The sequence below is a fragment of the Halyomorpha halys genome, unplaced genomic scaffold (genome assembly GCF_000696795.3).
Source record: "Halyomorpha halys isolate HHAL.00 unplaced genomic scaffold, Hhal_1.1 Scaffold453.1, whole genome shotgun sequence".
In the NCBI taxonomy this organism is placed as follows: domain Eukaryota; kingdom Metazoa; phylum Arthropoda; class Insecta; order Hemiptera; family Pentatomidae; genus Halyomorpha; species Halyomorpha halys.
This window is the reverse complement of record NW_027107553.1, coordinates 145,982-163,405: the sequence shown is the minus strand read 5'-3', so window position 1 is coordinate 163,405 and position 17,424 is coordinate 145,982. Positions and strand designations below refer to the sequence as shown.

The window sequence follows — 17,424 nt, the reverse complement described above, 5'->3', positions numbered from 1 at the left end:
TTAATTACTTCTTTTTCACACTGTAAAATCTCCTTTTACTGCATATTTGTATTTTATGGAGGCTTGATTAAAAGAAATTCATGATTTTTCGAATTTAGTTTTGGATACTTGCTAATCGACGGGGCTCACCTTCTATCGGACTTACACTATACCTAAACTAGAAAGTAATCAACACTAAGCTTCGGCCATCTTTGAGATACTCCTACATGTTTAAGTTGATTGAAAGAGGAAATCTGTTATAATTTTCACATTTTCGAAAAACTTTATCTCGTCTGATATTTAAGAAAGCTCAAATTTTATTTTAAGCCCGGACGTGCAGACTTTTTTTTAAAAGTTAAATATATATTTTTCTTAGCAATATAGAATTCATTTTTGTCTGTTATTTGGAGTACAGTGCCATCACAGTAATAAATAATAGAAAAATAATAAATACAATTAAAATAAATTACTAATTACTTAATGTGGTGGCTAATTACTTTGCGCCGTTAATTGTAAAGCACTGTTTAATCCACACGACTAATTCCATTGCTAAGAGTAATCTTTCCTCAAATCAAATATTTCTTCAGATCTCTATACAAATTTACAGTCATTTCCAATTAGTTGGTGTACCATAATTTTTGTACTCTAAACGATATTAGTCTTATCAATTTTTTTTCCTACCTATAAAATAGACATTATCACCTCCTTTAACTAACTTCTACCTTAAGATATTCTCCCTCATCAAATATTGCTCTTTCAAAATTCATTTATCTCTCTTTTAATTTATAATCATGTTCATTTATACATTAGAACGATTATTGATGAATGATGTAGGGCGTAGTTTTGATACATGGTGATGAGTGGTTGATGTTTTGTATATTAAATCCGATAAAAATTCTAGAGTATGTTCAAGTAGAATAGAATTAAAATACAAAATATAGTCACCATCTTGAAAAATATAAACAGAAAAATCCGACTTTGTTAATTTTAGAGCAAAAAAAACTTTTTATTTCATTCGAAAAAGCAAAATTTTCACTTAAAAGAGCCCATAATGTAAAGAACAGAACTGGTTAAAAAAGAGTAAAATGTGATGAAGAAACAACAGTCTTCCGGGGGAAATACATTTCACAATATAATTTGATCTTATGGTCAATGAACAATTGTAAATACTAACAGTTATAATAATGACAGGTATATTCTTATATTATATGTTGATGCGTCATATATTTATATACGTATTGCGAAGTATAATATTTATCTAACGTGAAAAGTCACAATACAGTATATAAATGAATAAATTATTAACAAACTGAAATATTTTTGTGCAATACATTGGGATTATTTTCTATCTGTTATCGGGAATTTTGTTTAATTCTGACAATTTCAAGTTAATAATGAATTAAATGATGAATTTTATGAGCACAATTTCTGGTAATTAGATCAAAAACTCGCTAAATATCGATATTGCTTGTTGTCCGTGGATGCTATATTAATAGATGATTGGTGTGCGTTCAGTAAAGAACATAAATAATTAAAACTTATTCATTAGTCCATACATTTCAATCTGAATTTCAGGCCTTTATCGAGGCTAAAACAAAATAACAATCATAATAAATAAAAAAAAAAACTAGCAAAAAGAAGATATACTATCTAAGAAAATACTTATTTTAAATGCTATTTTTTTGTCTTGGATTTATTATGAGCTTTATGTTACTCATTATAATTACTATCTTGATTTTTGTTCTAAACTCTGATTATCCGTGTTCTGGAATTTCCGCATTCCAAACAATCTTCTGTTTGTATATCGCATTTTTAAGTCAGCATTATTTAGTTTCAACCGCTGAGAAGATTGTACAACATGTGACACCATAATGTGATAAAACATAAAAGTAGCGAAAAATGCAAAACAAAAGTGGGGGAGAACCGGTGTTTTTAATTCGCTAATTACATAATTACAGAGCACTTACGCACCCCATTACACCACCGCTGAATATTCAAGCCACGCATAAGGTAGGGCACAGTCCTGCTTTAACCCATAATCCAGATTACAATTAAATTATAATTAACAACGACCAAATTTGACTGTGAAATATTGTAATACTTAATTGCCCGTTTCGGGATTGAAAAAAATAAAAAACAATTACTTGATGAATGATGATTGGAATAAGTCATGACATACTTACAAACATAAACTACATTTTTTTGTTAAAGAATATTAGTCTATTACCTAGGATTTTCATGGACTATTTAAAACTACTACATTCACTATATTTATTAATTAATCATGCTTTTAATTACTCTTTTTATACTAGATGAATAATAAATGAGAAATTTAGGTATCTTAATTTTATGTGGAATTCATGGAAATATTTTTATTCTAATTCTTGATTTCTACCTGACTAATAAATTCGGAATCTAACGAAGAAAAAAAACTAAGAGACCACAATCGGCGATGGATTTTCGCGAATTAGAAAATATTTCATTTTTTGGACTGGTGTGAATTTATTTTAAACCTTATTCCTAACCTATAATACTTTTGTGGTTTGTAAATTTTTTTCAAATATGCAATTTCTCCGTTTAATGTCATTTCCTTAATCATAATGCAATTTCGATAGGTAGTGGGTTTAAAATCATGTATAAATAAATGAAGGAATGGAAATCAATTTCGTTCTATCAGGATCATGAAAAAAAAATTATTTTTCTAAAATAACAGGAAGGTTCCTACTGATTTAAAGTGATAGTTTGTATATGTTTCAATTTTTTATTAATATTATTTGTAATCAATATATCTGATTTTGACTGAGATAGAAAACAATATTAGATGGTTATCATTATAAAAATAAAAAAATAAAACAGAGATGTCTCTTACATAGATCTTGTAGTGTTGTTTGTAATCAAGAGAATATAATAGAAGAATACTTAATATACTTACAAAAACGCCGATGGCCCCTGGTGTTATGAGATTTTTCTTTTGAGCGTTCGGCATTTCTACCCGATTCTGGAAACAAAACGAAATCGCATTAGAATTTTTTAAATAATAAATTTAAACATTATGAAATCCTTAGAAAATACTTCTTAAATACAATTCGGGGACTTTCATGATAAATTTTATCTTGTTCTTTTGGGCATTGAAAAAACTTTGCTGTCATAAAATGTATATTATTTTGTTTATTTCTTATTTGTTATTGGTTATTTCTAGCTTCACCCACCGTATTATCCCCACTTAATGCACTCAAATATTTGCTACATAATTTAAAGTATGTTTTTACTTTCACTAAATTATATATGGAATATACAGTAAGAGGAAGTGTTGCGATCATGAAAAAATTTCGAATTCGAGATTTCGACGGAAATGCATCTTTTGAGAGGTCACTTCAGTCAAAATAATAGTGGCAGTTAGTTTAAGTGACGTACGATTTTAGGTATTGGATTTGAAAATGAAAGTTTGAGGTACGAAAAGTCTTCCAATTCATGAATGAAATATGTGTGAAGTTTTAAGACTGTTCTCAAGAAATTGCTTCATTGATGTTCCGGGTAACCTACCTACTAAGCAACCGAAAGGTTGAATTGGAGGGGCCACCATAATACATTATGGCAGGATATACTAGCGCCCATTTGGCCAACAGTCAAAACTAACCTCCTCCAGCGCTCTCTGTGGTGAAAAGCTAGTCATATAGTCATCTTGTCTTCAGCCAGAGTAGCAGTCCATCTTTTCTTTTTATTTACTCATCAGTAATATCTACCATGAATGAGTAGATTTACTGGAGTAGTTCCTACCAGCAGAGGGGAGAGAGGCATAGAAATGCGGAGGGAAGAAAGAAACTTGAAGTAAGTCCACCTGGCAATAATTAACATCCACCACCACATAATAATTGTCATCAACCACCTCACTATCTACAATTTCATAGCCCAGCCATTGAAAATTTACTAACCATCTAATTACAAATGTTTTCTTTCGGCAACCTCCTACACCACTTGTAACTTAAACAATAGAATTTTATTTTTCATTCATTCATGGTTCATTTTTCAATTATACAGTCCACTCAAACCCAACCAGCCAACCAAAAGTGAAGTGTTCCTGGCATTAAGGTGAATGCATACTTCATACAATTGAAATAAATTGAAAATATCAATAATTTGATAATGAAGTCTAGGTTTAAAACGAATGTTTCATTTATAAAAAAAAAAATGATTGTAGGATTCTTAATAAAAATAGTATAATAACACTGGGGTGATGGGTATAATTAAATATAATAAAACTATTTTTTATACAAATCGTAACTATGTTTTATATGACATTGGTAATAAGTAATACTGAAAAGTAAAAAATACTGGTGATAATGAACTACAAAAGAAATCATCAAAAATTTAATTATTATGTCAAGCTGGCAAAAACATAGAATATAAAAAACCACTCGGAAGGAGACTACATAAATAATGCGGAAGAGCCATTCCGGTTGGTAAACCATGGTCAATTTGCCCGATTAAAGAACTTTTCCTTCGGAGAGCAAGCACTTCCCGCTTCTGGACTTTCTTTAAACAAAGCAATGGCCTCGTTTAAAAATGTATCTTCTACGTTCGACTTTAAACCCTCTGTTACTGACTTTCAGGCGGCATTACTTAAAAGAACTTCGCCCTAACCTTGTTGTATACAGAATTTTCGCTTCTTATACTAAGCCGAAAGAAATATCAGTCAAAAAAAGTTTTTTATGAATATTTTATATTATTGACCGACATGAAGGGAAAACGGAACATTTCATTAAAAAAAAAATGTAATAGATAAAATAAATTCTAAAAATCGTGACCAAGTAGATATAGGGGAAATATTTACAAATCTCAAAACCAGGTTAAATCAAATGAAAATAACTTCAAAAACGGGATATTAACATCACTAGTACATCGCAGTATAAAGAAAAATTAAAGTTTAAATATTAAAAATGAAAGAAAAAATAAGAGATTAAAAGAGGTTATGTATATACCAAAATATATTAAAAATACTGTTAATTTTATGGTTATAAAAAAATATGAAAATAAACTATGCATATATAATTAAAAATATATAATTGATAAAATCACTTATTCAGTAAACATATTCTTAAACAATAATACAGTTAAATTAAAAAAAAAATAAATTAGTAATATAGCTTAGAAACAAGTAAAGTTAGGCTTTAAGAGTTTTAAGTTAAATGTAATAGTCCAGTCAGTTCAATGTAATAGTGAAACTAAAATACTTTCAAGTAGTGTATATTATAAAATATTTTAATCAAATATAAAATTATATATGTTTATAAAAATATAAGATATTTATATAAATATTATATAGATAGAGAGAGAAAAAAATACTTTATTCATTCATGCTGCCCAAATACATCGGGTTGCTACATTACACAGTATACTGAACAATCCGTGACGGGATAAATATAAGTTACATATTTTTACGTGATATAATATAATATAGATACATTTTTTTTCTTCCACAGTTTTCTTTTCTTTTCTTTTACAATTAATACCAGTCTACAAACTAACTACAAGTTTTTCGATTTATTCCTTTTTTATTTTATTTCCCTTCTATTTCACAACATATTTCAATACTACATAATGATACAGTTCATATATTTTAAGCCTCTACTACTTTTTTAAATGTCTAATACCTAAAATTAGTTTTGGAGACATGAAATTGACTTCTATCTTGTTTTAATTAGCTTCCTAGAAATTTATAAAACTATAAAACATTAAGCTCAAAAGTAGTCCTATTCACATTTGTGTTCTATCCCATAAACTCAAACAATTTAAAATACACTCCTACTAAATTACTATAAGACAATGAAATTTACGACTGCACCATCAATCCTTCAGTTGTTGGAATGCACATTCGTTACTAAACGAATTCCGATGCAGAACCCCATCTTCAACTTGTACCTAATGTCAATTTGCATGTTCACACAGCGGAATGGGGAGCCTCACTTTGCAGTTTGCGTTAACTAAGTTCAAGTCCACCATAAGCAGGCTGTGGTGAATAATGATCTATCCCTGGTCCCCCAGGGGTGAAAGGATCCAGTAACAGATAGGCTAACTCAGTCTACGAATACGTCTTTATACTAGTTAACCCTTGCGAGAGTGATCGCATTAGGTACCTTTCCTTTATCTCATAATCCATTCGGAATACACGGTACCATGTTACTTCGTAGAACGATAATATTATCAAGAAACTCTATCCAACACACACAATTGATAAAGCTTCATACCTTATAATGACAGTCTATAGGTAACATCGGGAATTACAAATGGAGTAAAAGGAGATTTACATAAAAACACGATTCATGAATTGTTCATCCACTTACTAGTAGTACAAGAGCCCAAGAGGAGAAAAAAGGCAGTTATCTCACCCCAATTATTTATTACTTTAATGAAAAATATCTATAATTACTAGCCAAAATTGAAGAGTCTGCGAAGTATAGGTAGAGGGAATAAAAAATGGCGGCTGTTTCAAAGCGATAAAGAAAAATAATTTTTCATTCGGAGCTCTGTATCTTAAAAAGTAGGAACAACACGAGAAAACATAAGAGAACGTCATTTAAAGAATAGTAAATTTTCTAAAATATGAGCCCTAATGGAGTTATTTACGTTAAATATTTTTCGAGATATAGCTTTTTAAAAACCAACGTTTCAGAAAAATGTTGCATGGGACGTACTGAAAGATCAGTACTTAGTGAATTTATTTAAAAAAGTTTATATCTCAAAAACCATTTGACGTACAGATGTCTATTAGCACTCAAATTAAAGCTAGTTTAATGACGTATAAAGTAGTTTAAGACCATTACCTTCGTAGAAATAGTAGTTTTCATGATATTTGATAAAATAAATTGATTTATAGTTGTTCAGAGAAATTATCATATGCCAAATTTATATTCGTATGTGAATATAATAAAAACTACTACTTCTACGAAGGTAAGTGTAATAAACTACTTTATAGAAAGTTAAATTTCCTTTATTTTGAGTGTTGGCAGACATATGTGCGTCTTATGGATCTAGATATATATTTTTTCAAAAATCCAACATTGTATACGAACAACTAGAAATTAACATTTTGTGAGTTTATTTTGTCAAATATCATAAAAACTACTACTCCTACAAAGATAAACATAATTAACTATTTTTTAGTCAATTTAACTAGCTTTAATTTGAGCGCTGGCAGACAACTGTACGTAGAATGGTTTCTGAAATGAAGTTTTTCATAAATCAAACTTTTTTTCCGAACAACTATAATTCAATTTATTTTAGCGAATATCATGAAAACTACTATTTCTACGAAGGTAAAGGTAATAAACTTCTTTATAGTCCATTAAACTAGCTTTAATTTGCTAATAGACATCTGCACGTCACATAGTTCCAGAGATATAGATTTCTCAACATAAATTAACTAACTACTAATCTTCAGTCGATTTTTAAGAAATTTTGCTTTTTAAAAAGCTATATCTCGAGAACTATTTAACGTAAATAGCTCTTTTAGGGCTAATATTTCAGAAAATATACTCTTCTTTAAATAATGTTCTATTAGATTTTTTAGTGTTGTTGTTAGTTTTTAAGATATAGAGCTCCGAATGAAAAATTAATGTTTTTTTAAGGTTTTGAAACAGCCACCATTTTTTATTCCTCCTACCTATACTTGGCAGACTCATCAATTTTGATTGGTAATTATACCTAGTTTTCATTAAAGTAATCAAAAATTGGGGTGAGATAACTGCCTTTTTTTCTTCCCGGCTCTTGTACTATAGTTACCGACAGTTAAAGGAGCAGTGATCTACAACTTGGGAAATCCAACCTCAACTCGAAGACTATAACCCAGGCTGCTACAGGACACCTGTAATAAATCCTATATTTATCAATTCTGTTATAGACGTTACTTTTCTTTTCTTTTATTTTTTTTCTCTTATTTTTTTTTCCTATTAGAGGGAAATCGTTTGTTATATTAGGTGTACGAATGTCGTTATTTTTGTTATTAACCTTAATTTTCTCTCTTATTAAGATTTATTATTTTATCTTAATTTTTATTATATAGTGTTACAGGTCTCTTTTGACTAGACCCCACTCCCATAATCAATAGTTAAAAAAAATGTAACTTATAGTAACCATGTAAGGCTCATTATTATATTAATGGTATTAAATAAATAATATATAATATAATGGAGGTAAAAGTTTACGTAATAAATAATTATGTTGCCACACCGGAAAATATCACCTCAGTTTTACAGTTAAGATTTCAGTTAATGTATCTACACAAACTATAAGCTTATATTATTTCCTCAGGTCTGAATAATAATAAATACAAAAAATGGAAATCTACTAAGAATATAAAATTGAGAATCATTATGAATTTTTCTTTCATTTGATATATCATTCTTTAAAATCCAAAGCTCCTGAACGCCGGAAAAGGGATCTATAGTACCGTATAATGTACGATAATTTTATTTTTGCAGACATTTCAGCCAAAAATTTTGGCCTTAGAGCTAAAAAATAAAACGAGATAACAAACATAATATTAGTACAAAGGAAGTTTTAGTAATTGTCTTATAGACACTTTGTTTACCGCGTGAACATTCTCAAAATGTAATGTAATTGTCAATGTAAAAATACAATATAATACGAGTATATATGCATGAAAGGAAATTTTCTTTCTTTTGCTTCATTTCTTTCCTGTTTTTTTTTTTTGTTTCCTGTACCATCGTTGTTATCATATTATTTGTTTTTGGCCTTAATAAAGGCTTAAAATTTAGGCCAAAACGTCGACACAAATAAAATAATTTCGACTTATTTGTGTTAATTTCTACTCACCCACCATCACTACACATAAAAAATCGTAAGTTTATTTAATAATATATACGGTAAGTAAATTAACAACTTTTAAATATGTATTCCTAAGTAAGTAACTTAATTAAAGTTAAATTAAAAAATTTCATTCATACCTAATATTTATCATATAAACCTCTATTCTTGACAATTTAAATCAGAATTTTTAAATTAACTAACTGATTTAATTACTATTATTTTTTACGATATATTTTTCACGATGGCTGATAATTATTAATGTGAGGGTAAATCAGTTTGACAAACAACCTGAATCCTATTTTAGGTTCGGGGAATAAGGGAGATCAGTATTAGTTAGGAATTACTGGAAACGGAATTCAATCTGATGCATACATTTCTAATTGAATTGGTCCAAATATCTATTAGAGGTAAATTGTTCCGATTGTGAATGGGTGGGTATATTTCAATAAAATATGATATATACCAGTCTTTCAAAACTGTTGAAAGAGGATATTGAATTCTGTCGACTGATTGATTCTTGTGCATATGTATATATGTACATAACAACAATTTGTTACTAAATTAATCCCCACCTATTGGCCGATCCAGATGGCCGACGATAGCAGGATTAGTAATTGTTCTGCTGAATTTTTTTTTCAAAGAAACTGAACAGATTATACTGAACTTTGAAAATGAATAAGAAATTTCATAATACTTAAAAATAATAACTTGGAATATTTTTTTTTTAAATTTTACTAAACTATCAACAGCATAAATTTTACTAAAATTAAATTAAAATTAATATTCTCGGAGAAAAATGCAAATAAATCTCACACCAGACACCTTGTCTATAGTAGCTACAACCGCATTCCTCAGACTCCTTAACAGATACTTAACCTCGACCCAAGTATGAAGGGTATGCGTATGATAATAAAAAGAATCACTTTTATATAAGCCTATCTCCCTATCGAAACGAATACCAAAAAATAACACCATTTCCTATCCAAAATATTAAAACTAACAAGATAAGGTCTTTAGTAATAATAACATTTAGTAATAACAAACAAAACTATATATACTTATTTCCACTAACAACACATACAGACTACTTATTATAAAACGCATTGATACACCAAAAGATCGATAAGAGATTTGGCTAAAGCTGCCATTCTGTACGAGCGCATGGCTAAAAAGAAAATGGATGAAAGATCTCATTCGCAAAATGATATCCTCAGTGATATTTTTCAACTAACCAACTCATCTAATTTGCTCAATTTAAGCTGAAACTTATTTAATGAAGCATGTGAGCAGTGATAAATTGATATAGTTTTTGATTCAGTCAAGCTGAAGATATGTTATAGTTGATTGGAATTTTCCACGACATTTGAGGTAGAAAAATAAAAATTGAAATCTCTTTTATGTTCGCGGTAGGCCTTTGAGCCCAATCCACTGTGAACAGAAATTTATTCCGATCCATTTGGATCCCCCAGGATCGATAAATAAACATCGATCCCTGATCCCCGCGTACCTGCCCGATAGTTAAAGACTGCTATCAAAGAGGCAGTGAGCTTTATGAGCCTTAAAGTCCGATTGCTCAGAGCTTTATCCGGATTTGATGTGCTTTACTTGAGCTTCCGTTGTGTTCTCGAAGCGGCAGTAATAATTCCACTCTCACCCAGAATGGCCTGTCTTTCGTTCACATAGATGCTTTATATAGGTTTCGAGGTTATTTATAGGCAGAGCGTCAATGGGAGGATATACGGTCCAGAATTTTCAGATCTCGTTCTTGGTTCTATCTGATAAATTATTGATAAATCCGAACCAATATATATTATTTTATTGACTTCATAAATATGAAATATTCCATTAAGCGCAATACTTATAAACCGATGTATTTATAAGTTGTTGTTAATAGGGTGAATATTAAATATAGGAAACGAAATAAATGATTCCAAAAAAAGTATGCAATATTTGAAAAAGTATTTGACAAAACGAAAAAAAAAATAAAGAAGGTAAAATTTTTTTAACATTTGAATATCAATGAATTAATTGAAATAAATCACTGATAGTGAATCCAAATATTAGAAAAAATATCACGTACACATTTAGAGGGGAACTAAATATGGCGATGTTACTACTTATATCTGAATCTTATTTAAATTTTGAATCTTTCCAAAAGTGGAGTCTGTCTTAGCTTGAGGGAGTATCTTAATAAGAATTAGTTAGTTTTGAATAAAAAAAATTTGAAATTAGCATTTCTGAATAAACTCCAATAACCAAAGAATGCCTTTCCAAATGATTAATATGATTTTATTCCATGTCACTCTCAAGTACATTGCCTCTAGTTTTTAAAAGTAATAATGAAACTAATTATAGACTAAATTTCTGTCATTTCTTGTATATGAATAACCTACACCAATAAGTCATTCAACTTGACGTGCTAATTGCGTTGACTAATTTTTTTTTTTACGTTTTAGCTATTTATTTATACTAATCGATTGTACTAACACCAGTAATAGGTTGAGAAAATTAAGGAAAATATGTAAAACGCATGTGCACCACCAAGCGGCATCTCCTCCTGGAGTGATACCGACTTAGTTACAAGAGGAAGTTTGAAGCCAAGCGAGTTAAAACGCCAACTTTAACTGGCTCGTGACTGCAGCTGGGCCAGTTCAATAAAGAAAATGTCTGTTGCAAGGATGTCCAAGTAATTTTTCATGTTGGAAATCGATCATTGTGGATTCGTTAACAGTTGTTGTTTTTATGTTAAGGTCAAATATATCAATTACGGAGTTTCAAATTTCGTTAATGGGAATATTTTTTAGTTGCCCCGAACAACCGTGATGTGTAGGCCCAACTATAATTTAGCAAGGAATTATTATTATAACATTATGTTTTATTATAGTATCATAAGCAGTAAGTTATGCGTTTAGTTTCTATCTGAGTTTTAGATTTGAATATTTTAAAAGAAATGAAAATATAAGTCTTTGAATCAGATTTTTTATTCATTTATTATTCCAGTTCAAATATTAAACTAAATTATACTTCAGTGCCTGTCGATGGAAACTGTATCAGTCAAGGAAACCTGGAGGACGAGTTTCATGTCGAAGAGATGTTGTTGGAATTAATCGGTTTTCGAGAGATTGAATCATTCATGTGGTATGGATGAATGATGTAGGACTTAAGAGGTTTATATTGGATTTTTATATCGTGTTATGTTTGCTGCTCATCGGCATATGTTGCTGTTAGAATGTCAGGACTGCAGGGAATGTCGAATATGTGTAATATATAATATAATAATAGTAAAAGTGCTGAGGACTGAACCTTGGGGTACTTCACTTTAGAAATTTTAATAGAAAATTTAATACAATGGGTATTATAAACTCTGCGCCGATCATATATAGTTAATATGTTAAAACTATAAATTCAAAAGTTCTACAAATTGAATATAGAATTTCGTAATAAATATTGTACTCACCGAATGAGATCCAAAAAATATCACTTTTTTGTTTTTGGTCACATCCTGAGGCTCCTCGTGGGAAGGGTACATTAGCTGTTGTGAACCTCAGCTCTGTGGAATAAAAAATATATAATTAAATTTATATACATTCTATAATTAATGTTTGAGATTTTATTGCAAATCAAACTATAAAAAATAAATATATATTTAGATATTGTTTTTTAAAAATTGTGATTTATTCTGTTGCCCTTCTTTCCGATTCCTCTCATGAAAACAATCTGAAAGTTTACATTTTATATATTGATGAAATCGTGAATTGATGATCTAATGTAGAGTGGTTGTTATGAAAATGTCCGATTTTTTCTTTTAAAAATTCCTATTAATATCATTATAACTTATTTTCCATTAATAGCTCATATTTTGATAATTAACACAAGAAAATCGGCTGTTCCGATATAAATAAAAAAGAATGTTAAAACTAAATACAATATTACATATTTATTAATTTCTATAATAAAACGTTCTTAAACATATTTATTTTTCATGCGTTTCAAGGCGTTTTAGCTTTTTTTTTTTTACTGGCGTAAGCCAACTAAATTACAACCTTCATTGGACCCCTCACCTAACCTTATAATGCCAAAAGACAATCCAAGTTATCCTTCATACCCAGCTATACATATATTATACCTCCTATATGTACGTACTAAATACCAATTAAAACCTTCATGAGGGAACGAAAAAAGAGAAAAAAAACACATCTTTCTAGTAACTATAAGTAATTCTAGTAAAACTGTAATGTCTTATTTCGATGAAGTTATAAACTTTATTAAAAAAAAAACTCAAAGTTATTATGTTACTTTCCAAAAAACATTGGTATTAATTAATTTATAATATTAAACACTTTCTTGAGACTGGTAAATTTTTTTAAAATAAATAATTTAATTTCTATCCATTTTAGTCTCAAAACATTTTATTTTTATGATTGGAGAAGTTTGTCGGGGGGTGCGGTCAGCAAAAAACAACATAAATAAACAAAACCATATTTATTTATTTTATGCCGACGTTTCGACCTTAGTTTCAGGTCTTCATCAGAGGTTGTGGCGTAGAATGTATTTTTCTGTGTTCGATAGCTAAACTATAAAGTTTTTAAGGAATAGAGACTGAGATGTATGATTTTAATTTTGGTTTTAAGTGAATATTGACTAATTAGAAATTGTTATTTTGACCTGGGCAGAATGGCCAGCATGGTGTTGGGGTTTTTAAATTATATAATTCCAAAATTGTATAAAGTGGATTGCCCCAGAGGATGGCCGGATTGGCCGAAACGTCGGACTTTTAAGAAAAATAAAATGTGTTCAGACTAAAATGGATAGAAATTAAATTATTTATTTTTTAAAAAAATGGTATTAATTATACTAAGTTAAAATAACTTCAAAACCTTTGCTTGTAACCTCGTAACTAAATTATTTTTATACCTTGAGTAAGTTAAATGAAACTCATAACATGGATTATATGTATCATAAAATCTATGATAGATATCTATGTCAATTACACATTGCATAAATTGTATGCGTAATTAGCAATAATTCATCATGACGTCATTTTACAGACAACACATTCGTCAGATATATAATTTACACGAAAAGAAATTTCTCTGTAAGACAATAAATTAGTTCGTTATTGATTATGCCATAGTAAATCTCAAAGAAGCTTCTAGTTATTTATGTGTGTTTGATACACTTTAAGGTTGTTTTCTTGTATTTATACATTTATAAAAATAAATAATATTAGTTTTTGATTAATTTTCTTGTCCTGGTACTGTTTTTGCCATTCCGGCTTGCATGGATCGTTGATATTGGACTGAGTTCAGAGTCGTTAAGTCTTTCTTTGGCAGTTAGGGGCCAAATGACCAACGCTCTATAAAAACCGTATCCAATATATCTCTTGGGATAATTTACTTCCAGGGGTTACGGATATTTTTATAAACGATGGCTTTTAGTATTTACATACAGACACATCCAGGTTTTGTGTTTTAACAAATGTAGTAGTTTACAAATAGTAATTTTCGATAACTTTTTCATTAAAATTGAGACAGAAATATAACATGATTATAAATAGACTGACAATGGGAGTGATAAATGACTGCTTTAATAGACCTCAACTCTTTCCAACTGCAAAAAAGGTTCTTATGCGTTTTAATATGAATAATTACGCCCATTTTTATTAATAATAAATAGATATGATTTTATTTGTGAAAGACAAAATCTTGTACAGATTCGTAACACAATATACAATTATAAAATAAAACCTGAGTCTAGTGCTCCATTACAAAAACAATAAACAAAGGGTAAAACAAATTCTCTATAACAATAAAAAAAAAGATTGGATAATACACAACTATTAACAAAATATTCACTGCTCCATTATATTTAACTTAAAATAATGAGAATTCTTTTAAATAAACGAAAGCGTGGTATAAATGAAGATATTAATGGGCTTCGAAAAGTATGAAATAAATCACTGATAGTGAATCCAAATATTAAAAAAAATATCACGTACACATTTAGAGGGGCACTAAATATGGCGATGTTACTAATTATATCTAAATCTTATTTAAATTTTGAATCTTTCCAAAAGCGGAGTATGTCTTAGCTTGATGGAGTATCCTAATAAGAATTAGTTAGTTTTGAATAAAAAAATTTGAAATTAGCATTTCTGAGTAAAATCCAATAACCAAAGAATGCCTTTCCAAATGATAACAATGATTTTACTCCATATCACTCTCAAGTACATTGCCTCTAGTTTTTAAAAGTATTAATGAAACTAATTATAGACTGAATGTCTGTCAATTCTTGTAAATGAATAACCTACACCAACAAGTCATTCAACTTGACGTGCTAATTGCGTTGACTATTTTTTTTTTTTTACGTTTTAGATATTTAGTTACACTAATCGATTGTACTGACACCAGTAATAGGTTGAGCAAATTAAGGAAAATATGTAATTACATAATAGAATTTATATATCACATACAAAATTAAACTTATTACATATTGTTACAACGTAAATATATAGTCTGTTCAATTTGGCTTCACTATCAATATTCAATATATTTTCAATGTTTTGTAGGTCGCAAGATACGGATATGGGTGGCTTTAAGATACATTTTATATTTTATCCAAAGGTTGGACAATATAGGAGGATGTGATACAAACTATTATTGAAATACTTTTTGCAGAATGGACAGAGTTCGTTTGCCTTGAAAGTGATGGTTTTGCTTCCGTGGTGTTGTTTGATATGCTCCGGGTTTCCTACTCTTAGTTGCATGCACCTTATTTTTTTAAAATTTAACCTGTATGTTAAATATGCTTCAGGTTTGAGTAGGTTAAAACTGCATAGTGATCGGTATGTATTCAAACATCGGTTAATGTTTGAATTCAATGCTCTATTGATGTCAGTTGAGAAGTTGTGGTTCAAATTCTTTTCAAGAACATCGCCTTTATGTCTCAATATTCCGTTTTCATATGAACTATTGAACTCATTTCTATATCCATATTGGTGGGCTATCATAGAGTTGTGAGACCCTGTTGTATTCTACGTCAGGGTTTTCTGCATCTAAAATTCGTAGTCTGATGAAACAGTTTTGGGAGTCTCTTTTCTGACATTAATGACAGTTTGGACCAATAGTTGATGATTTTTTATTAATAATAACCAGTATTAAAATTAGGAAAAATAGTTCCTTCAAATGAAGATATTGCTTATACAAAAGACTAGACAAAGAAGCCTGGAGCATCTGATAAATTGTAACAACAACAAACAGTGGAAATTTCTACAATGACGCACTCTAACCATTCCCGGAGACAAACAAGAAGCAACGAGGTATGGGCTGGTTATGGCCAACCTCGAGCCACAACTCAATTTGACGATCAATTTACACGCTGCATTGAGAAATTGCTATTAAACTGAAGTTCGAAGTATGCTAAAAATGGTGATACCCTATGTACTTATCTCTGCACGGACACTGAATAGCGGGGACGAATGAATTTTATCGAGGTGCGTCATTACAATTTCTGGGAAAGTATAGAAGTGAAAGACCATTATTAATAGGGGATGGTATAATTCTTGGTACTCTAAATGGGCAATGGGGGGGAAAACCAGGTGGTTGAGCATGATCTTGAACTAATCACCTTGTACAAACATTCTTCAAGAAATAGTATTTCCCCACAATGTACTGAACTCTTCTAGGGTCGTAGCGGTACAGTTTAGGGTTATTGTTTAATTTAGGTATTCCCCGGAGTCAAAATTGGGGGATATTACCCAAATTAATTATTATACTGGTTAGCTGGTTCACGGATTAATAATGGTAATAATGATAATCTACTGGTATTGATGGAGTGGACTGTATTTAAATAACTTATATCATATGCTTTAAAATAAAATACCTCTATTCTGAATGGTTTGAACACAATATTTACAATGTGTTAGTTGGTTAGTTTTATTACATTAATTGATGGATATTACATTTTACTTGTTGGATTATGTGGAGCTTGAAGTTGGTTCTAATTTGCATGTGAATATGGAAGTGGGGTTCTCTCTGCTCATCCTCCTGCCGCCGTCGCCTCTTTCGCCTGAATCGAAGGATTTACTCTCTCATTATTATGAGCAGAGACCTTATTGAAGAGTTCTGAACTCTTCTTCTCTGGTACTGGTACTGGCCACGACGGCTTCTTATCTGGTACTGACACTGGCCACGACGGCTTCTTATCTGGTACTGGTCAGGGTGGCTGCTTTACTGGTACTGACCACTATGTTTGGGGACCAAGATGGCTCCCCAGGCTTCGTACTGCATATCTTTGCCACTAGGTGGCATGATGAACTTCCTTTCAGAAGTGAGGGGGCGCCTTACTTAAACAGTTATAATAAATAAAACGGACAAAAATTATTATTAGAACATTAAAAACTAAACCCCACGACTCTTATACATCAGAAATTAATTATTATAAAGAAGTTGGTCAGGGGGACGATACAAATTTTTGGCTTCTTCATAATCTGAAATAATGCGTTCAATATATATAAGAAATTAATTATCTTTCGATTTTGCCCATGGGTGCAGTTTATGGCGCCCTAAACCATTCCCATGTTTCGTGTAGATTTGTTGAGTCGTGTTAAAGTTATTTCTA

General features: G+C 30.0%; 1 protein-coding gene across 1 annotated transcript in view; it reads right to left on the bottom strand.

The window, feature by feature from the left end:
* The window catches only part of LOC106682936 (ras-GEF domain-containing family member 1B), a gene marked incomplete at its 5' end in the record, with an annotated part of 139,453 nt that overhangs the window by 4,177 nt on the left and 117,852 nt on the right, over positions 1-17,424 (bottom strand). Inside the window, 2 exons of the mRNA XM_024361331.2 lie at positions 2,912-2,977; positions 12,263-12,355. Coding sequence (XP_024217099.1) covers positions 12,334-12,355 — 22 coding nt within the window. The remainder of the gene's footprint in view (positions 1-2,911; positions 2,978-12,262; positions 12,356-17,424) is intronic.